Source organism: Carica papaya, chromosome 5, assembly GCF_054855325.1.
Source record: "Carica papaya isolate Zhongbai chromosome 5, ASM5485532v1, whole genome shotgun sequence".
NCBI classification, from domain to species: Eukaryota; Viridiplantae; Streptophyta; class Magnoliopsida; order Brassicales; family Caricaceae; genus Carica; species Carica papaya.
Window position 1 is genome coordinate 5,869,888 of NC_142313.1, and position 23,882 is coordinate 5,893,769.

General features: G+C 31.9%; 2 protein-coding genes across 10 annotated transcripts; both read left to right on the forward strand.

Moving 5' to 3' along the window:
• Positions 1-2,968: 2,968 nt before the first annotated feature.
• On the forward strand, positions 2,969-3,717 carry LOC110825777 (two-component response regulator ARR14-like). The gene is made up of 2 exons (XM_088220161.1): positions 2,969-3,514; positions 3,614-3,717. Exons 1-2 carry the CDS (start codon positions 3,103-3,105, stop codon positions 3,697-3,699), a joined length of 498 nt encoding a protein of 165 aa, XP_088076287.1. The 5' UTR covers positions 2,969-3,102; the 3' UTR covers positions 3,700-3,717.
• Positions 3,718-5,562: 1,845 nt separating this feature from the next.
• Positions 5,563-14,240, forward strand: LOC110819437 (ribosomal RNA small subunit methyltransferase, chloroplastic-like). Of its 9 annotated transcripts, XM_088220134.1 has the most exons (7): positions 5,563-5,812; positions 5,955-6,104; positions 6,214-6,307; positions 6,565-6,663; positions 7,351-7,628; positions 8,773-8,943; positions 14,049-14,240. In XM_088220134.1, exons 2-5 carry the CDS (start codon positions 6,004-6,006, stop codon positions 7,351-7,353), a joined length of 297 nt encoding a protein of 98 aa, XP_088076260.1. In that variant the 5' UTR covers positions 5,563-5,812; positions 5,955-6,003; the 3' UTR covers positions 7,354-7,628; positions 8,773-8,943; positions 14,049-14,240. The 9 variants fall into 9 exon arrangements, 5 of the variants coding, with proteins under 5 accessions (XP_088076260.1, XP_088076259.1, XP_088076263.1 ...); XM_088220133.1 differs by lacking the exon at positions 14,049-14,240 and having other exon boundaries at positions 8,773-9,092; XM_088220137.1 differs by lacking the exon at positions 14,049-14,240 and having other exon boundaries at positions 6,574-6,663; positions 8,773-9,092.
• Positions 14,241-23,882: the final 9,642 nt, after the last annotated feature.

The window sequence follows — 23,882 nt, forward strand, 5'->3', positions numbered from 1 at the left end:
TTAACATGACTTGAACTGAACTTATACTTTAATAAAAAAAAATCTTAGTAGATTAGTTTGATTGAATTAAATTAAGTGAATTTGAAGACAATATCTTATTACTAGTGTACAAATGTATTGAGTTATAATACCCACAGTTTTATCACATGCTATATTTGTAGTTTACAGCTAGTAAAATTAATTTTACCTTTTTTATTTGACTTACCAAAAATTACTGTGTGAGATTATCAAATTAAAAATAAGTCATCGTCTAAAGGTCATGTCACCATTGATAATCGCTCATTTAAAAATAAAAGTTTAATAAAATAATTAACAAATCTTAAATTTTATTTTTATATTTATAACAATTAAAATCAATTAATTGACAGTTGTATTTATATATCAACTAATTTTTATTTATAACCATTAAAAGAATAAATTGATAATTACATTTATATATCAATGAATAAATTACCTCCTTTAATCATACATAACAATTATTGAAGAAGGTGATTATTTAATTTAGGGAATTCTCTTATTATTAAGTTTATTTTCTATATAACAAATTTGAATGATTTATTACTTATTTTCTATTATTATTGTCTCATATTTTTTATAATATTCTGTCAGAAGGTTGTTATTATTATAATGAGTCACTAATTAAAAAATAGTAAAACTTCATATTACTTACTCTATCATATGTAAACACCATAATTTATACTATAATTAGTATGTATATATATATATATATTATGTAGTAAAAATGAAATTAACCTGTGAGGGGAAAAAAAAAAGAAGAATCAAATAATAAGATACTGCAAATTATGACCATTCATATGTAATTTAAATGGAATAATAGTATATAATTGGTATCCTATATACATATATGGTTGTGCTAGCTTGCTGGTTACCTTTACAAGTCAAACATTTATCTACATTTTTTGAAATGAATATTGATATAGGAAATGAAAATTTAATTAAAATCCTTATCTAGTAAGTAAAAGTGAAACATAAAATAAAATCCATGACAAGGATTTTGTTTTGCTGACTTTTTGGGAAGCCATTCAATGCATTCAAACCTCTCATTTGGTAAAACTGAAAATAATAATCCTTAAATGGCAACTTAATTAAAACAAAATCATGTTATTAAGATTTTACATCCTCTAAATAGCGTAACTTATTATTAATCATGTTAGTTATGGAATTCATTTATGAAATTTTCAAGAGAGTAAACTTTTTATCAAAATTGTTGACCAATGACATTTTTTTTTCTTTGATCTGCATTTCTATCTGAGTATATCTCAACTACTTTCTTCCACCAATTTTTTTTATAAATACCAAATCCAATCCCTCTCTACTATTCCATCAATGACCTGCTAGCAATAATTTTTCCTCAGCAATTTTTGTGGTAAAGAAACATACTTTTATATGTTCATTTCAAGTTCTTTTAATCTCTCCTCATGTGTTTTTTTTTTTATTAATTATACTAATTCTTTTATATGTATATATACTTACATATATCTACATATTTTTTTTATATACAGTACATCATGAACCGATTCATGGCCGTTACTCCATATTCAAGTGAATATAATGGGATGAAAGTTGATAACATCAATGTTTTGTTATTGGATAATGATCCTGTATGTCTCTCAATTGTCGCAAGAATGATGCATGAAGGTGGATATAAAGGTATATATGTATTTATATATGTATATATTAAAGAATTTCAGTAGATCTATATTTTTAGTTATGTATACATATTTTACTAATGCTTAATAATATACTTAAGTGTCACTAAATGATAGATGTAGATTAAAGTTGAAAGCATAATTTTCAAATGTCGTTTAAAGTTATATTATTAATAATGAACATTAATGCATAAGTTAATTTCTAGTTATACTAAATTTTTTATACATATATATGGGGAGTAATCTTTTGATTTTTATATTCTCACGTGTTTATTGACAGTTTAAATTTTTTTATATATACATATGAGAGTAATTTTTTAATCTTTATATTTTTACTTGTTTGTGGACATTTCAAAATTTTCTATGTATACAGATGAGAATAATCTTTTGATCTTTGTATTCTCGTTTGTTTGTTGACATTTTAAAATTTTTTTATCTATAGACACATGGAAGTAATCTTTTAATCTTTATATTGCTACGTATTTTTTAATATTTTAAAAATTTGTTATCAATATAAATAGGAATAATCTTTTGATAGTAGTTCATACATATAAATTGTTATGTTCTGTTGTATCGTGTTTAAATAAATAAAATATTAAATTAAAATAATTCCCCAAACTAATGATATACAATGAATTTGATAACTAATGATATGAACTATCATTTATAGCATGTCCATTATCTATATAATGCAAACACAATGAAATCAGACCATGTACATTTATGTGATTAACATATACAGAAAATACAATCACACTTCACATCTTAAGAAATGCATAGGCAAGGCAAACACCATTTACCATTCAAGGTCAGCATAAGATTAGGTTATCAAATCTAAAATAAAATAAATAAAGACTCATAATTAATATAATATGTAGTATGTATGAGTAAAAAGTTATATACCCGGAAATGGTAAGTGACAAACATGAAATTAATAATATGTCTTTTTGCATTTTCTTATCCCGTTTATATCTATTATAAATATATGATTATATTTATAATGTTATCTTATATTTATTATTAATTATATTGCATTTTAAATATTACGTTAAATTATATTTTGTTTTCATTTAACAATTAGGATTTTCTTAATTAAGTTTTAATTGTTTTGATTAACATTAAAATTAAGAAAATTAAGTCTTGAGTACTGAGATGATGAGTTGCAGTGATCACTGCAAGACGAGCTGCTGATGCCTTCTGGATATTGCGGGAGAGAGAAAACCGACTGGATCTTGTTCTCGCAGACGCCCAGCTGCCCGACATGGACAAATATCAATTTCTTGAAACTATGGCTCGGGTTTCTCAACTCCCAGTTATTAGTCAGTATATATAGCCTTTGATTCATCTTCACACACCCACATATATACCATTATATACATACATCTATATATTTTAATTTCTTGATCATAAATAAATATATGTATATATAGTGATGTCAACGGACCCAGATGAGAATGGCATATTGGGGAGCCTGGACAATGGGGCAGAATTTCACCTGGTGAAGCCACTTACATATGACGATGTAAGAATCCTTTGGCAATTTTCTGTCCTGAGGAAAATAGAGCTCAATAGGTTGCCTTCCTCTTCTTCCTCTTCTGAAAATGGAATGAGCAGCTCTGCCGCTGAATCTCTCGATATTTTCAATAGCATCAGTCTTGAATCTGATGATGACGAGGAGTCTGATGCTAATCAAAGTGGCTCCAAAAGGAAACAGCCTGAAAACTCCTCCAGCAGAAACTCAGATGATAACTCTGATTCATCCATTGTCAAGAAGAACAGGATTGTCTGGACTGATGAGCTGCACAACAAATTCGTGCACGCCGTTGATTTTCTTGGTGCAGAAGGTTAGTACCCACTTCACGTAATTTCTTCATGTATTAATACATATATACATATATGTCTGTCAATTTCCGCCATTGACATTGCTTTCGTAATTGCAGAAGCTTTTTCGAAGAATATTCTTCAGCACATGAACGCACCTGGGTTGAGAAAGGAAGACATTTCAAGCCATTTACAGGTTTTTAATTAAGTCTCATCATATACCTATATGTTTCAAGCAAATTATATATAATAGTAGTATAACACATTCTTAAATATTCTTGAAATTTTTTCTCTTTAGTATAAATCCGTATATATATATATATATGTATCTGAAAATTAAATATACGCATAGACACAGTGCACCCATTTATATCACATGGCCTTTCAAAAAACATATACATATATATTATTTGGTGCAAATATATCGACTATGTTTGAAAATGGAACAAGATGAAAAGTTGTAGTCTCACCCAATGTGGGCTTGTACCAGTTTTCTTCAAATCCGATCAACATGGGTGGAGGAGGCATTTATCAATTTCCCGGCTCGCAGAAAGGGATTGCGGTAACTTTCCATCCCGAAATCAATAACATCTTCACAGAGCATAACGTCAGTCCGGCGAACTTGGAGGCTACTACCTCCGTCGGCCAGCTCTTTGGAGCACCAGCTACAAATTTTGATGTCCGTCACTTTTCAAACATGATATCTGGTCATGCTGCTGCTCCTCTCAACTATGGCTATGCGTTGGAGAGTACGGGAAGTGATTATGACAAGAATAAGATTATGATTTACGATAATAATAATAACAATAGTAGTACTGGTAGTAATTTGCAGCCTATGAAAGAGAAAGACATGGTCATCGGAGAAACCAGTTATAATAATAATAATATTGGGACGATTAGTGGAGGTTATTATTTGGATGATCAGTTGATTGATGAGTCAACTGACTGGCGAGCATTGCTTGAAAGTGTCATGGGAGAAGAACTAACCCCTGTGCCTCAGCCTCAGCCTGTGGAAGAACAAGTTGCAGCTCAGCCGGCGCCGGCTCCCCAGATTGCTCAGCCCGCAGCGGCGGAAGTGACACCACAGCCATCAAACTTTCAGTATGGGGCGGATGGGTATGGAGGAATTGATGATCTGTTCAACATGCTGAACATCACAAGCAATTTCTTCGATTATGATTTCAGTGATATCTTTTAGATTATCTGCAACTTTCCAGTTCAAGCGTGAAGATGATGATGATGGTGGTCGGATGGTTGAGATTTATCCATACAGACAGTTATTTGAATTTGCATGTTCGTTTGAGTTTTTAAGTTATTAAGAACTTGTTTTTATCAGTCAGCTTCCAATAATGAGCCCGTTGAGGTGTGACGGGTTGAAACTTTGTTTGGTTTGTTCGAGTTGTATTTGCTTATGTTTATGAACTATTTGCTTGGAAATTTTAAGGTATTGTTTTTATATAATCTTTTAATATTTTGTGTTATCAAATTTAATATCTGCTTACTGGGGGGTGTGTGTCAGTGTGTGTGTGTGTGTATATATATATATATGTGTGTGTATATAGGCACATGTATATGCGTGATCATTCTCACACTATAAAACGTTTTTGTTTTTTCAAAAAATTCTGTTGGAAAATTAAATTTTTAATTAAAAAATGCATAGTAGAATGAATAAGAATTTACATTTATATTAATAAATTTTTAAGTTTATTTTTAATTTTATCAAATTAGTTAAAGTTTAATTAAGAATATAAATTTATTGTTACATATGTATATTATTATTAAATATTGTATTTAAGTATTAATTTATTTTATCAATTATTATTTAATTGAATTATCAATATCATTATCTGTTCAAATTGCATTATATTTTTATTTAAAATTAATTTTTATTTAATTATTATATATGTATTATCTATTTAATAAATATATTTGAAATTAATGAACTCATTTAAAAGTTTACAGAAGATTCGCCTCTGATATGAAGAAAAGTATCGGGAGGATTGTCATAAAAATTTTAGATATGGTAGGGGTAATTTCGGAAATTAAAAGTATCACATAAAACATTTCCCTCTGTTTCTTGTTGCATTTACCACAAACATGACCCCTGCAACACCCACACTCTTCCAATCTCTCCCGCCAATTCCACCTCCTACAAATCCGCATACCAGCCATCACCGACCTCCACTACCGGCACTTAGTCAAGTTACCGGAGGGAGAAGACGGAAGTCGTTTCCGTTTGCTCTAGAAGCCAAGATGATTATCACGCCACTATCAAGGCCCTCAATTCCAGAGGTCGCTTTCCGAGAAAATCTCTCAGCCAGGTCCTTCTCATTTCTTTTTCGTTTCCTTGTTTGGTTTCCTGGAAAATAGATTTGGAATAATTCGGATTTTATTAGCTTAGCCTCGTTCGTTGGGGATAATAGTCAAACACTAAGCATGTGTCTGGTTTCGTGTGTTTTTCAGCATTACATGTTGAATTCTGAAATTAACGAGCAGCTTTCTCTTGCGGCTAATGTTAAGCAAGGGATCTGGTGTTAGACATTGGACCTGGAACTGGATCTCTGACCAACGTCCTTATAAATGCTGGTGCTATCGTCCTTGCAATCGAAAAAGGTTGGTTTTATACCGAGGATATCGTCACATATTTTTGTACTTACCAGAATTCTTTCTAGCTAGAGATTATGTATTGTTTTTCTTGTTCTATTCTGGTGTTATTCGGTAGCTACAGAATTATGCACTCTTTGAGTTATGTGCTACGGGATCCACACATGGCTGACCTTGTGAGAGAAAGGTTTGCAGGCATAGACCAGTTCAAGGTATATTTTGTGTTTTTGGTTTGAAATTGCTTTTTGCTATGCTACTCAAGAAATTGCTTGAGCGATAGTTATTACTCAAAAGTTGGATGTGCTGAAACAACCGGTTCCTGGAAGAAAAGAAAAAAGCATTCAAAACCATGAAATCTGGCTGGACAAACCTAGAATCTAATTTTGTAGCTATTTACATTTTATTTTTTCCAGATTCTCCTGTTCATTTTGTTTTTTCTTAATGTCTGTTCTCTTGTTACTAATTGTAGGTTTTGCAGGTGGACTTCGCTAAGTGTCACATTCACTCCCACATGATCTCATTGTTGGAAAGTAGAAAGTCTTTAGCTGCAAACTCAAGCCATGCAAAAGTGAGAACTTGACTTCCTTGATGTTATCTAGTTTTTTCCTTTATCTTCCTGAATGTGACTAGCGGTTTTGGCCAAGAAGGGGAAACCAAAGGAGAAAGAATTTTTGAAACAATCGAAGATGGTTAATTTGGTTTTAATCCTGGTCCCATGGTCAGTGGTGCTAAGTGCATGCTGTTTTCATATATGTTGACTACAAACCTGAATATGTGCTCAACCTAACTCAATTTTAGATGCAATGCCTTGAGTAACGGATTGCAGTATATGAAAATATTAACTAATTATAATCATGGAGTTGGTTGGTTGAAGCATTTTGTAACCATTTGAAGAATGCAAGTTCGAGGGCGTACCATTTACTATATCTGTAACTCGATAAGGTTCTTTTTGTATTTGTATAGTTCAAGTCTAGGTTAACCAACTAGATTGGTATTAAGGCATACGTAAACATCTTTTAAGTGCAATTCCGTGTCGCAATTATTAACCCGAGTTCAACTTTCGTACTACCTCTTTTGTCATTAATCCTAAAAATAAATTTTCGTAAATGAGATGCAAATCTAACAAGGTTATTTCATGCTTTCTTGGGATAAATGTAACCTTCCTTTTCAGGAACAGCAGTTGTCTTAGCTTTTAGTTACATTGTTGAAAAAACCAGTTGGAGTGGAGAAGTAATATTCTTTTTATACATGACAGTGAGCTAATTCCATGGGGCCATTTGGTTCATTAATGCTGGTAACATTAAAAGACAGCATTCAAGTACAAATACGTGCATTTTGTTCTAAAAACCCAGCCTTTTCGAAGGAGGATGGAAAATGTGACAAAAGTTGGCTTTCAAGATATTTATATCTTGGCGTTAAGAAGCTGGGGGTATTAAGGCCCTTCCTTACTTGCAAATTGCCTCCACCACACCTCATCATCAATTGATTCAGATATCTGAGTGCCACAGGAACACCTTTACTCTACTGTGACAGGTATGGCATTGCCCTCTCTTTCTCTGTCCTACTCCTTGCTTTTACTCTCTTTTCTCTGTTCATCCGTTTGCCTTGTGGGGTCGTATCCCTGTACCTTTTTAAGTTACCTAGTTGGTTGTGTAACTTAAAACAGCTGATGCTAGGGTATTAATTTAGTCTGTTTGAGTTACTTATGATTTTCAAATGAATTCTTGAAAGGATTAGATTAATACACACGAGGCGCTTTTTATATGCATATGAATAACACCCTTATTTTTTTTGTAAAGTTATGTTTATTATTGCTGCATTAGGATGATTATGAGAGTTGTCTTTTCTTTATTTGTGCTTTCATTATGACTCTATTCTTTATTTGTGCTTGACATTACTGTTTGTGGTTTGCATTTCCGAACCATGGAGTTATAATTATAACAGTCTTACCTTATAATTTTGCTCTGTTTAGGGATGTTGTTACTAATTTCCAAGCAATTGTGACCATTATGGTATGGTTTATTTCCTTAGGCTATGTTAACCAAATCATAACCCTGCTAATGGAGGAAATGATAACTGACTTGAGTTTGATGTGGTTTAGAACCAACTTATCATCTTCCTGAATATATCTATGTATATGTATGTATACTGGATTCTTATTGTCTCACTGAAAAAAACATTATGTTAATGCTTCTACTGAAAGAACTTCATATCAATGTTAGTTTGTTCTCCCATCAAGCAAAAAGAGAAAACTTTTTTGGATAATGACTATCTACTTTAAAAGAAAGAACTGGTATAAAATCTTGATAGTCAAGAGGTGTAGGTGATTGACTGTGTAAAGAGTTGGTCATTCGATATTACTCAGTGTTCCTTGTTTGCCTTGTAGACTTTAAAGGTTTATTATCTTTTTAAACTTCTGTTTTTGGGGCTTTTTTCCTTTTAATGGTTCCGTTTGTAATCTTAGGAAAGGATTGCTTATTTTGGTTGAAGGGTTTATGCTGTATTAAAATACTTTCCTTATCCTTGCTAGCATTTAGGAGTCCGTGCAAAATAGTTCTTATCCTGCTCTTTTTCAATTATTTTTTTAATCTAATAAAGAAATACTTTCTTTCACTTTTTATTTTTCCCATTTTTGTTGAAGTCCTTATTCATTTAGTGACTATTAAAAGAATTATAGGAACTACTTGAACTACTTGGGATGCCAGTCCTGAAAGCAAAAGAGGAGGCCGAAGCGCTGTGTGCACAGTTAAATAATGATGGTCTTGTTGATGCTTGCTTTACATTTAATAGTGATGCATTCCTCTTCGGAGCTGAATGTGCCATAAAATCCATCAGGCCCAATTCAAAAGTAAGACGTAATCTGTTACTTATTTCTGTAAACTTGAACAATTCTTTTCTTCCTTTTTTTTTTTTTGCTTTGATGTACACATTCGTCCAAATTATTGCATTTTTTTCCATGAATATGAACATGAAAACTAATACAGCATCAACCGAAAATGAGATGATTTATTTGCTGTTAGTCAGTACTATTATGGATTCATACATGATTATAGTTATGGATATTGATGTTATGCCGTTAGTCTTGCTAATGCAATATGTGAAGATGTTAAAATGAGAGAAATATAGTGATTTGAGAAATATTTTTCAATTATTATGATATCTTAATGAATGCAGATGGGTAAATTTTTTTCTTTTTTATTTCCTGTTATAATTAGTTGGTACAAAAAACTGAATTTATAGAGTTTTACATTTCTATTTCTCTTTCTAATTTTGGGAGTACATGACTACACAATTAATAGTAATAATTCCTTAAAAATTACGATAATAAATTCTAGAGATATGCAGTAATAACTCCTAAAATATGCAGTAATAAATTATAAATATATGCAATAATAATTTTAGAAATATGCAGTCAACTTCTTATTCTTTCCATATATTTCTACATACCCCCTTAAGTTGGTGCATATATATTGATCATGCTCAACTTGTCAATGAAGGATTCAAACTTTGGTCTGAAATGCCCCTTAGTAAAAACATCAGTTGTTTGTTGTTTAGAAGTCACAAACGGCATACGAATAAATTCATTCTCCAGTTTTTCTTTAATGCAATATTTATCAATTTCAATGTATTTTGTACGATCATATTAAACTGGGTTGTGTGAAATGTTTATAACTTATTTGTTGTCACAAAATAGTCTCATAGGTACTTCTGCATCTAATCTTAGTTCTTTAACCTCACAAATTCTATTTTTCATAGCTCTATACCCAGCCTATGTTCTACTTCTAGTGACCACACTTTACTTCTTAGTTCGCCAAGTGACTAGATTTCCACATAAGAATGTACAATAGCAAGAAATGTATCATCTATCTGAAAGTAAAACTGCCCAGTCTGCATCTATGAAGACTTCTATACTCTTTTTATTACTTTTCTTGAACAACAGCTCCCTTCTCAGTGTACTTTTTAAATATTTGAGAATCTTATATACAGCTTGCATATGTTTCTCATAAGGTGAGTGCTTATAATGACTCATGGCATTAACCACAAAGGCGATATCAGGTCTTGTATAGGACAAATAAATGAGTTCTCCTACAAGACGTTGATATTTACCTTTATCAACTAGAACTCCATTAGGAGCATCTCCCAACTTTTGATTAGGATCTATAGGTGTATCACTTGATTTGTAACCACTCATGCTCGTCACCTGTAATATGTTAAAAACATACTTTTTTTGTGACACAGAAATTTCCATCTTTGACCTTGCAATTTCTATATCCAAGAACTAGTGTAAATACCCCAAATCCTCAATTTCAAATTCTGAGGCAAGATGTTTCTTCAACCTACAGATCTCATCATCATCGTTCTCGGTAAATATTACATCATTCCATCACCAATGTGTTTCACAAACATTGTATGATTAGATTGTTCTTGATTATATCATTCTTTTTTAACAAACCTAGTAAATCTCTCGAACCAAGCTCAAGAAGACTACATTAGTTCATATAATGATTTCTTCAGCTTATAAATTTTTCCTCTAAATTTTTCTTCAGAGTCAAGTGGCACATCCATATAGACTTTTTCTTCTAACTCTCTATTGAGAAATGCATTTTTTATATCCAATTGAAACAGTGGTCACTCTAAATTCATAGCTATAGAAATTAACATTTGAATAGTATTCAATTTAGCAACAGGAGCAAATGTCTCCTGATAATCAACTTCATATGTTTGTGTAAATTCTTTTGCTATTAACCTTGCTTTATAACGTTCTAAGGATCCATATGAGTTGAACTTTATAATGAAAATCCACTTGCACCCAACAAGCAATTTTCCTTTAGGCAAATCAATCATTTCTCACGTACCATTCTTCTCTAGAGCTTTCATTTCTTCACGGACAAACTTCTTCTATTAAGGAACCTTTAGTGCTTCCTACATAGATTTAGATATATTCACACTTAACAATTGTGAGACAACAATATATAAATAAAATGATAAGTTCTCATAAGATAAAAAATTTGATAAAGGGTATTGAGTACATGATCGGATTTTTCTTTTAAGAGCAATAGGGAAGTCTAGAGGGTCATAATGCATTTATTGAATTGGAAAAAACTCAGACTTTATAGATATAGAGATTGTATCTAATTCTTCAGATCCTGATATTGGATCAGATTCTTGGTTTGATGAGACATAGCTGTATTTTTCTTATTTCGAATTGAGTTTCTTTTAGTGTAAGTTTTTCCGAACAATCTCTTATCATTTAGGCATGCGTAATCCATTTCTTTAGTGTCTTTTTTATGTTCAGGCACTAAGGTGGACCACCTGTTTTCCCTATCTAGAATGTCAAGATTAAAAGTTGTACTTTCATTATTAGTATAAATATCAAAACTTTTTCTAATCTTTTTCTTTTCAAACACCGAGTCTTCATTTACTTCACCCTCTTGAAGAGGACTAAAAAGGTTTGGGATTCGAAGAATATAACATCCATTGCGACAAAATATTTTTTTTTGCTAGCATCAAAATATTTCTACCACTTTGTATGGGAGAATATACTAAAAATATATATTTTATCGTTTGTGCATATAATTTATCTCTATTATGATTATGTATATGAATGATTGCAGCACATTCAAAGACCCTTAACGCTAAATCTAAGGTTAATCGAGAGACTGGAAAGGAATTTTTGAAAACTGTCAGAGGGGTCTGAAACTTTAAAACTCTTGACGACATCTTATTGATTAGATATGTGGCAATAAGAATTGCTTCCCCAATAAGTATTTAGGTACATTAATGGTAAACATAAAAAATCTAGCTACTTCTAAAATGTACTTATCAGATATGTGGCAATAAGAATTACTTCCTCAATAAATATTTAGGTACATTAACGGTAAACATCAAAGACCTAACTACTTCTAAAATGTACTTATTTTTTCTTTCTGGTATCTCATTTTGTTGAGAAGTGTCATTGCAAGAGCTATGATAAATAATTTTTTTTTTAATAACTTCAAATTTTATTAAAATATTTCTTTCTATAGTCACTTCAAACCACTCGAATTTTTGTTTGAAATTGGGTTTCAGCTATACTGTAAAAATTTTTGAAAATATGTTTTACTTCAGATTTTTCTTTAAGTAGATAAACTCAATTTGGATGTGTATGATCATCAATAAATGTTATAAACTATTTTTTTCCGAAGTTGGTTAATGTCCTGGAAGATCTCTACACTTAACTACAAATAAGAGAAAAATACATAGATAGTTTATATGGTTGAGTAGGAAAAGATACACGATGGTGTTTAGTTAATTGACAAATGTCACATTGAAATGATGATAAATCTTTATTATGAAACAAGTTTGGGAACAAATATTTTAAATATTGAAAGTTAGGGTGACCTAACTTATGATGTTATACCATTATTTCATTATTACTAGAATTAAAGTATGATCCAAAACTTGAGGATTTCAGTTGCTGACATAAAAAATTCCCGTCATCAAAGTAATAGAGACCTACATGTTCCCTAGTATTGCTAATCATTATCCCCGTATCCAGATCTTGAAATTTATAAAAGTTTGAAAGGCATTTAGCATAACACCTTAAGTCCCAAGTTATTTTACTAGTAGACAAAAGATTACAAGAAAAATTTTGAACATGAAGGATATCATGAAGAACAATAGTATTAAAGATGACAATTGACTCTTTCCAAGCAATTGCTGAGAGTGAGTCATCGACTATCTTAATTTTTTGATTGTCTACACAAGAATTATAAAAAGAAAATTATTTAGAACAATATGTCATATGATCTGTAGTACCTGAATCTATTATCCAAGGACAAATGGGAATAGTTGACACATTAAAGACAATAGATTGAAGATAGTTATCTTTTTAGGATAAGGAACAAGAGAAAGGTATAAGATTAGAGAATTGTGTGGACTGAAAATTTTTTTACAATTGTTCTAACTATTCCTTACTGAATGAAGGTAGTGAATCAGCAGTTTCTGTGTTCCCATTCTGCTCAGCGGGGGGAGTGGAAGGCTTTTTTGGAACTGATGTTGCCTATCTTCATTGTTCTAGGCATGGTAGTTTGTGCATCATAAGGAAAAAAGAACTAGACATAAAAGAGAAGGAAGAAATGTATTTAAGCTAGGCCAGCTAAGCCATGGCTCTGATACCATGAATGCAGATGGAAAAAAGAAGATTTTTTCTTTTTCATTTTCTGTTATAATTAGTTGGTACAAAAAACTGAACTTATAGAGTTTTACTTTCCTATTTCTCTTCCTGATTTTAAGAGCAAATGACTACACGATCAATAATAATTAACTTCTTAAAAATTACAGCAACAAATCCTAAAGATATACTGTAATAATTCCTAAAAATATGCAATAATAAATTATAAAGATATGCCGTAATAATTTTAGAGATATGTGTCAACTTCTGATTCTTTTCATATATTTCTACACTTAATATTTTTAAATTATTTATATTATTTAGGAATACTAGTTATATTTAGAAATTTATTATTTTATCTTCTTTAGTTTTATATTTTAATTACCAGTTGCAATTAGTGCTACATAAAGGCCCTTACCTAAAGAATAGGACCCGAAATAAATTGAGAATTATTTACTAGGCTTGTAATCCTGTTTTCTCTTCTCCTATGTTGTATGTTGACTGCCTGCTATTCCCCTTTCTTCTTACTTCACCTTGTTCCTCGTCTCCTCTCTATGTTCTATCTTTTGTAAGTGTACAATACTTTTGAGACCAAATTGTTATTAACATGATGATATGGAAATTATTGTTATTTTTTGACTAATCGTTTATTTCCATCATTTGAACATCCTTCTCTTGCAGTTTTAGTTATAAACCCATTGATAATTTTTTATGCACTATTGTGAATGGTATTCAAAACTCCATTGCTTGTTATGGTTGGCTCTTTACATTTGGCAAGCGTGAGAATCTCATGTCCACAGGAACCATGTGAATGCTACCATATGCTGGATATTGAAGTTGGTCTAGGGCTGAAGAGGAAACATTTGATAGCTATCTCACTTTTGGTTGGAAATGACCATGACCTACATGGGGTGCAATGAATTGGGCTTTGACACAGCTCTTCAGTTTGTCGAAAATTTTAGTGAAGAGGAGATATTGGATAGGTGTGCCTCTAAGCTGGATTTAGATGTCAGATAGGTTTTATCAAATTCAATTTGTGTGTAACAATATTGAAAATTTAAAAAATAAATAAATTATAAATTTAATGTGCAAGCAAAATAAATAATTAGAGTTTACATTCATTACACAATAACTGAAAGTACCAAATATGGCTTACAGGAATAACCCTTCTAAAAGAACAATTAATAATCAAAAAAATAAATTAAAATTAAACGACTGAACGTTCTATTCGCAATCCTCTTGTGGATCGGACTCTAAATCCTGGTTCTCTTGATCTGAAATGGTTAATGAAAGAATGAATTACACTAACCCAGTAAGAATATTACACTACTCACCGGCACATAAATGAAGATTGATAAAAATCATAAAAACAACTAATTGAGCTCTTAATTAAGCAAAATCGTTTATCATAAATAGAACGAAGTACCACATCTTTACCGTAGCGAGATGTTAAAAAAAATAACCTATAGAGACAATAACAGAGTATATATTATAATTTCATGTGCAATCGGTTGAAACAACAATTTTCTCTTTTATCAGTATACTGGTATCTATGGGGGTACATAGGGATGTCCCCACAACGCGTGAATCATTTCCCTTAACATTTTCAATTAATAGGCCGTCTCCATACCCCTTTCAGTATGAGCACCAAATTACTAAATCTCAATACCCCATTCGGTATGAGGATGAAACGGGTCGTCCCTATACCCCATTCAGTATGAGTGCAAAATTACCAAATCTCGATACCCCGTCCAATATGAGGCAACGTTCACGGTAGGGTTTCCTGTGTACCTGGTCCGTCCACCATCTCCTAAGATATCTAATACGACTGTTGTTTCATCCATTCACTTAATCAAACAGTTTCCCGACTTCCTTTAATTTTTAGTTTCTCAATTCAACCATAATCACATCAAATAAGTAATACATACATTCAAACTATAAGATCAATCAATCAGATATTATCATGCATTCAAACTGTAAAATAAATCAACAGAATCAACAGTGAATAATTTCTGATTCTGGCTCCATTAGTGACCTGTAATTAATCATAAATATTTATTAAACTGCCCAAAATACCGTATTATTATTAATTAAACTTCAATTCCATAACAGAGAATAAACTGAGGGATTCTTACTCAAATTGATACCCGAAATACTAAACTTGTTGTCTGCGTCTAACGGTAGTCCCCAGGTTCCTTGAATTTTTCTTTAAGGATTAAAACGTTCTTCAAGTATCTAGAAATATCCCAAAAAATTCAAAATCAGTGTTAGAACCATTTTTGGCCAATTCCAGAATTCCAGCACGGCGGCTCTGTCGTGCTCCGGCGATGGCATTGCCGCTCGCGGCAGCAGTTTGCTTCGGGTCGGCTGATTTCGACTATTTTCGGTTGAATTCGGTCGGTTTTGTATCAATTCCTGCGAGAAAACACGTTAAGGACCTCGATTGGCCAGAAAAAATAAAAAAAAATCGAAACTCACCGGCGGCAGGGTTCTCCGGTACGGCGGCTCCGCCGACTCGCTTTTGCGGTTGGGTGTTTTACTTCAGTTAATCTGTAGAGAAGGAAACAGATATTATAATGGTGGAAGAATTACGCAAAACGGGAATCGGGAAGGGCACCATCAGAGGCTTTTTCGTATTTTTTTGCGGCAACGCCGCGGGGCTTTACTCGCGGTTTTTGGCCAATCTAGCGGTTCTTTTGCTCTGATTTAGCCATAGTGGTGTTTAAAATCAAATTTCGAGTAAATGAGAAATTTTTTTACCTCTTTTGACCGTCGGAAGTGGCTCCGGCGCGGCAGCAGTGGTGATCGGCTTCCTTACCGGCGACTAGGGTTAGGGTTTGGTGTGAAAATGGTTATTTATATCTGTCTTCTTTTAATCTGCATCATCCATCGCGTTTAATCTGTATCGTCCGATCGCGATTAAATAGATAGTGAATCTGGATCGTTTATCGTGATTTAATCTGAACCGTCCGACTGTGTTTAAATAGAAAGTGAATCTGGACAGTCCGTGCGTGTGGGAACAAATCTGTATCGTCCGATCGCGGGCACGCAGATTGCCAGCGTGGCACCGCACCAGCGTCTCTTGCCACGCGGCGTGCTCCGCTTCGTCAAGGCTGCTGAATGGGCATCCTACATGACACAATTTCTTTAAATTATATTTTGACCACTGGTTTCTGATTTTTCTTTCAAAAATATCATCAGAATCCAAATTTTCATCTCTTTTTTTTTAAATTATTTTCAATTTCATTCTCCAATTAATTTATTTCATTTTTTTATTAAAATAAAATTCAAAAAAACTAAATAAAAATATATTTATATATTAATTTTAATTATATTAAAATTAATTAATTTGGGGTATTCCATTGTGTGCTAAGTCTGGTGTAGAAAGAATTTATAATAGCGAACCCGTTTCAACCCACTTGTCCTTTTTATTAATATAAACATGACTTGAACTGAATTTATACTTTAATAAATAAATTTTAATAGATTATTTTTAACAAATTAAATTAAGTGAATTTGAGGACAATATCTTATTCTTAGTATATAAATGTATTGAGTTATAATTGCCTAATATTTTGCATTTTTATTAATATACATTTATTTTCTCCTAAAAGAATATATAGTTATTAATTGCATTTCAAATTTATGAAAATTTATTTTATTAATTATTAATTTACATAATTTTTTTAATTTTTAATAAATTAATCTTGGATTTTGAAGGATATTCTAACGAGATCCTATATCCATGTGTATATTAGATTTTCTTCCTATCTAAAAACAGATAAATTATTATGCAAATCCAAAATTAAATAAATTGTGATGTAAATATACTCTATACTTAGCTTCTAGAAACAACTGTCTTCACCTAGCCATAGTGTAAAATTATTTTTACCTTTTTTTATTTGACCTACCAAAAATTACTGTGTGAGACTATCAAATTAAAAATAAATCATCGTCTAAAAGTTATGTCACCATTGATAATCGTTCACTGAAAAATAAAAGTTTGATAAAATAATTAATAATTAATAAATCTTAAATTTTATTTTTATATTTATAACAATTAAAATCAATCAATTGACAGTTGCATTTATATATCAACTAGTTTTTATTTACAACAATTAAAGGAATAAATTTACATATTAATTGAAGAAGGTAATTATTTAATTTAAGGAATTCTCTAATTAAGTTTATTTTCTATATAATAAAATTAAACAATTTATTACTTATTTTTTATTATTATAGCATTATATTTTTTACTATATTCCGTGGTAATAAAGGTTATTATTACAGTGAACACTAATTAAAATAGTAAAATTTCATATTACTTAGTCTATCATATGTAAACACCATAGTTTATACTATAATTAGTATGTATATTTTATTTAGTAAAAATGAAATTAAGCTGTGAGAAAAAAAAAAAAAAGAAGAAGAAGAAGATACTACAAATGATAACCATTCATATGTGATTTAAATGGAATAATAGTATATAATTGGTATCCTATATACATATATGGTTTGTGCTAGCTTGCTTGTTAGCTTTACAAATCAAACATTTATCTACATTTTTGGCTAAGTTCCTAAATTTTTTAAATGGCAACTTAATTAAAACAAAATCATGTGATTAAGATTTTCCATCTTTTAAATAGGATAACTTATTATTAATCATATTAGTTATATAATTCATTTATGAAATTTTCAAGAAGGTAAACTTTTACCAACATTATTGACCAATGATAATTTTTTTTCTTTAACCTACATTTCTACCGAATATATCTAAAATACCATCTTCCACTAAATTTTTCAATAAATACTAGGTGCAATCTCTCTCCGCTATTCCATCAATGACTCTCCAACAATAATTTTTCTTCAGTAATTTTTATGGTAGAAAAATTTATTTTCATATGTTCATTTTAAGTTCTTTTAATCTTCTTTTTTGTATTTTTTTTTAATTAATTGTACTAACTCTTTTATATGTGTGATTTTATACGTATATATATTTGTACATGTATGTACACTTTTTTTTAGTTTAAAGATCATATACAGGTACATCATGAATCGAGCTGTTGCTCCATATTTAAATGAACAAAATGGGATAAAGTTGACAATTTTAACGTTTTGTTATTGGATGACGATCCTGTATGTCTCTCAGTTGTCTCAAAAATGATGCGTGAAAGTGGATATAAAAGTATACATTATTTATATATGTATATGTTACAAAGTTTTTAAGTAGATCTGTGTTCTTAGTTATATATACATATTTTACTCATGTTTAATAGTATATTTAAGTGTCACTACGTGATAGATATAAATTAAAGTTGAAAGTATAATTTTTAGATCTCGTTCAAAATTATATTATCAATAAGGAACATTAAAACATTAGTATTAATAAGTTAATTTCTAGTTATATTAAAAATTTCTATACATACATATGAAGTAATCTTTTGATCTTTATATTCTCATATATTTATCGATATTTTAAAATTTTCGACATATATATAGGAGTAATCTTTTGATCTTTATATCCTTACGTATCTGTGAATATTTTAAAATTTTCTATTTATCCATATGCAAATAATCTTTTGATCTTTATATTTTCATTTGTATTCCTACATATTTTTTAATATTTTTAAAAAATATATCTATAAAAACGAAAGTAATCTTTTGATAATAGATCGTACAAATAAATTGTTATATTAATTGTATTGTACTTAAATAAATAAAATAACATATTGAAATAATCTTCAAACGAGTAATATGCAATGAATTTGATACATTAATGATCTGGACTACTATTTATAGCACATTCATGATATATATAATTCAAGCACAATGAAACCCTGGTCAACTTTTCAGACCTGATATCTGGTCCTGTTGCTGCTTCTCTCAACTATGGCTATGCGTTGGAGAATATGGGAAGTGACCATAACAAGAATAAGAATATGAATTATGATAGTAATAATAACAATAGTAGTACTGGTAGTAATTTGCTGCCTATGAAGGAGAAGGGTCTGGTCATCGGAGAAACCAGTTATAATAATAACAACAACTGGACGATCAGTGGAGGTGATTATTTGGATTATCAGTTGATTGATGAGTCAACTGACTGGCGATTATTGCTTGAGAGTTTCACGGGAGAAGAACTAACCCATGTGCCTCAGCCACAGCCCGTGCAAGAACAAGTTGCAGCTCAACCGGCGCCAACTCCCCAGATGCTCCACCCTGAGCCGACGCCACAAATTGGTCAGCCAGAAGCGGTTGAAGCGGCACCACAGCAGTCAAACTTTGAGTATGATATGTTTGGGGCAGATGGGTATGGAGGAGTCGATGGTCTGTTCAACATGCTGACAGCCACAAGCAATTTCTTTGATCTGGATTTCAATGATTTGTTGTAGATGATCTGCAAGTTTCCAGTTCAGGCGGACAGATGATGACGATGATGGTCGGATGTTTGTATGACTTTTTCAATTATTAAGAACTTGTTTTTATCAATCAGCTTCCAATAATGAGCTCGTTGAGGTGTGACGGGCTGAAACTTTATTTGGTTTGTTTGAGTTGTATTTTGCTTATGTTTATGAGAACCCGCGTAAGTGCATGACTAATATCTGTTCTCTTTTATGAACTATTTGCTTAAAAATTTTAAGTTTTTGTTCTTATATAATCTTTTAATATTTCTTGTTAGGAGAGTTTATATTTGTTTATTCGTGCATATATATATATGCAATATATATGCACTTGTTGTCTGTATACACGCACGATCATTCTCATACTATGACAACTGCAGTTATATCTTATTCATCGTTCCGGAGTGAAGCCAGACATTCTTGATTCTAAACTTATCAAATTCTGATATATGTAAGTCCTATATTAGGATTTCGAAATGCAGTGCCCTCATTTCCTATAACCAACCCTTGTCTAACTTCTTTTAATCCTTAACCTTATGAAATCCTAGGTTTCATGTATCTAGTAGTGTCCTAGAAACAGTATTTTCTGATACTATCTGTAACCTCTTACACTTTTAATTTAAATATTCTATACGTCTCTTGTTGTAAATAATTCACAAGATAAGATGAGGCACTATATTTTCGGAACTTTCCATCACTTGAATCATTTGCCTACACTATCTTCAATTGATTCCTCCATCCCTGCAAAATCTAGTCTTTAACCTCATATTTCAAATTAAAATTTTTAATTAAAAAATGCATATTGAAATGAGTTTTATTACATGTATTATTAATAAATTTTTAATTTTATTTTTAATTCTATTCAAATTAATTAAATTTTAATTAAAAATATATTTTATTGTTATATACTTACATTGTTATTTTATTATTTTATCAACTACTACTGAGTTGAATAGTTAATTAAGTACTGCAAGTTTCAAGTTCAGACATGCAAAGGTGAGAAGAACATATGTTTAAAAATGTTATCTGTAACACCCCAAAACTATTTTTATTTTTGTATTGGAATTTTTTTTTTGGATTTTATTTTAGTTTTTAATAGTTAATTTATTTTGTAATAATTATATGTTTAATTTAATTTAATTTAATTTAATAGAAATAAAAATAATAATAATGATAAAATTGGGTAAAATTATTTTTGAGAATTAATTGAAAATGATTTTGGGGAAAATGGGTGAAAATTTGGATTCTAAGGGTGTTTTTGAAAAGAAAATCGAAAACCAGAGGTCAAAACGTAATTTAAAAAAGATATGCCACGTCAGCAGCCACGTCAGCAGCCCCAGCCAACCAGGACACGCCACATGGCAGGAACGCTGACGCGGGAAGCCATGCGGGACGGGGCCACCGAGCGATCCGCATGCGTACGATCGGACGGCCTAGATCCGTTCTCGCGCGCACGGACGGTCCAGATCTCATACGTGCCGATGGCCCAGATAAAATCACGCACAGACGGTCCAGATCACATCGCGATGGACGGCCAAGATTTATTCACATTTTAATCGCGATCGGACGACTCAGATTAAATCGTGATGGACGGCTGAGATTAAAAGGGGAAGGTTATAAATAACCTCACCCACACCCAACCCCAAACCCTAGCCGCCAGTACCCTCACCGGAGAAGATGACCCAGCCACCGGAGGAACCAGCCGCCGCCACCTACCGCCGCATCGGAGGAATTTTCGACCACCAAACGAGAAAAAAATTCTCCCATTGGCTCGTTTTTCGATGCTGAATCAACCTGTGGCTAAATTAGAGCCAAACCACCGGACAATCGGCTGAAAAACACCACCGAAGCCCAGCAGCACCGTCGCGACTTCCCTCGATTTTTGCCTTCGATGAGGACCTTCCCAGTTCCTGTTCGATGCAATTTTTACACCACTGTGATCACCATCCTTTTCTCTACAAGTTGACCAGAGCAAAACATCGAATCGCAACTCGCACCGGAGAAGCCGCCGCACCCAAGAGCTCCGCCACTGGTAAGTCTCTATTTTTCGTGATTTTTTGGCCCACCGAGGGCCCTAGGGTTGTTTTATCGCAGGAACCAATGCAAGTTTGCCCAAATTCGGCCAAAAACGGCCAACTCGAGGCGGATCGCAGCCGCTCGCGGCGGCGCCGTCGACGAAGCACGGCCGAACCACCGTGCCAGAGTTCTGAAAATGGCCAAGTAGGCCTTGGGACTATTTTTGAGTTTTTTTCGGGACATGTGTAGGTACCGAAAGTGTATTTCAGTTCCCGGGGAAAGAAATTCAGGGAATCTAGGGACAGCCCGTAGGCGCAGTGAGAACCCGATTTCAGACTTCGAAACAAGTAAGGATTTCTCACCCTATTTTCTATCACGGTATTAAAGCTCAATAAATGAATAAACGGTATTTCACGAATTGTGTATAATTAATTAAGGTTGCTAATGGAGCCCGAATCTGATGTATTTTTTGGTCAGTTGTTGTTGATCTATTTTACAGTTTTAAATGCTGTATGGTATTTGATGTGTTTATTCTATGATTTCGTATACATGAATTACGGTTTCGTTTATTATGATTTGAATTATTGTGAACCCGTTGTTGTCTTGTTTGTTGTTCATTATTAGTTTACATGTTTATGTTTAATTGGATAATTGAGACCAAGAAAAATGAAAAAAGGTATGTGAATTGATAAATGGATGATGTCGACAGCCTAACTAGATATCCTGGGAGATAGTGGACGGACTGGGTCCGTAGGAAACCCTACTGGGAACGTGGTCTCTCATATCGAACGGGGTATGGAGACCTTATGTGTTTTGGCGCCCATACCGGACGGGGTATGGGGACGACCCTGGAATTAAGTTATTAATGTGAATGGTTCACGTGTAGCAGGGACCCCCTATGGATCCCCATGGATACTAGTAGGCTGATAAAAGAGGAAAATTGTTGTCTGATGATTGAAAAACAAGAGTTTGATATGTGTTATGTTATAAAGTGTGCATGATTTTATAATGTTTATGATGTTATTGTGTTTTATAAGTTGTCTTTCATGAATCTCACTGAGCTTAGTGGACAGTAAAGGTTTTTATTATTGATAAATGAGTTTGCTATAAATTATACTTCATTGGTCGTTTTTGTTTTCTACCAACCTTTACTCCTGTGGCAGTGAGATAGTGTAATGTCTTTACTGGGCTAGTGTAGCTCATTTCTTACTTAACCATTTCAGATCAGGAGGACTTGGTTACCGAGCCCGTCCCGTAGGAAGACGGCGAGTAGATGACTAAAGATTTCATAGATTTATTTATAGCATTCATTACTAGTGTTTACTTCAGTTAGTTTATTCTTTCATACGTTTAATACGTTTTGGTTATTGTGTAAGGGATATTAATCAGAATTTTTATTTTGCTTCCGCACTTAGAATTTTTAATACATACATTTTCTTTAAATTTTCGGAGCTGTTACATTATCACTATAAAATCTAAAGAACGAGATGAATGCAGGCGTAAGATGAAAAGGGAGATGAAGATTTGTTTAGTAGAAACGAACTAAATATGTAAGTATTTATAATTGAATATATTTTTACGTACAATTAAAAAATTCTTCTCCTTCTACAGTTAATAAATTACATTTTTAATTTTTAAAATTTTATTGTATTTAAAAATAATTAAAAATCAAAATATTTTTTTTCATACCTTGAATGTCATATAAGATTTAATGTAAAAATTTATTTAATACAGAAATAATTGTAATATACACCTGAGAAAAAAAATATATAAAATATATAAATAAAATTGAAGTTTTGATGTAAATGAAAGGAATTTTTAAAATTTGAAACTTTTAATTAATTTAAGGAACCTAAATAAAAGTGGGTAAAAAAAAACAGAGCAAAAACATAAATAAGGAGAAGTAGAAGGGGGCAAAGGAAATCAAGAGAATGGACGGTCCAAATTGGACCGCTTAGGAGATCGGATTGAAGAGAGTTAAAATGGAACGGACAATCCAGATCGAATCATGAAGATCTAACGGCTGAGAGATTGGGTATAATAAGGAAAAGATTAGGATTTTCTCTTTATTTTGAAGAATAGCCGAAAAAGAGAGAGGGAGAAAAGAGAGGAGCGATCGAGAAGGAAAGGAAGAAGAAAGGGTTGTGCGGGAAAGTCGAGAGGAAGAAAGAAGGAGATGGAAGGAAGAGGGAAGCTGGAAAGAGGAAGGAGAAGAAA

Coding starts and splice junctions, on each gene's coding strand:
- LOC110825777 (XM_088220161.1), top strand. CDS start 3,103: ATGTCAACGGACCCAGATGAGAATGGCATATTGGGGAGCCTGGACAAT. Junction 3,515..3,613: donor TGATTTTCTTGGTGCAGAAG/GTTAGTACCCAC, acceptor TAATTGCAGAAG/CTTTTTCGAAGAATATTCTT.
- LOC110819437 (XM_088220134.1), top strand. CDS start 6,004: ATGTTAAGCAAGGGATCTGGTGTTAGACATTGGACCTGGAACTGGATC. Junction 6,105..6,213: donor CGTCCTTGCAATCGAAAAAG/GTTGGTTTTATA, acceptor GTTATTCGGTAG/CTACAGAATTATGCACTCTT. Junction 6,308..6,564: donor CAGGCATAGACCAGTTCAAG/GTATATTTTGTG, acceptor TACTAATTGTAG/GTTTTGCAGGTGGACTTCGC.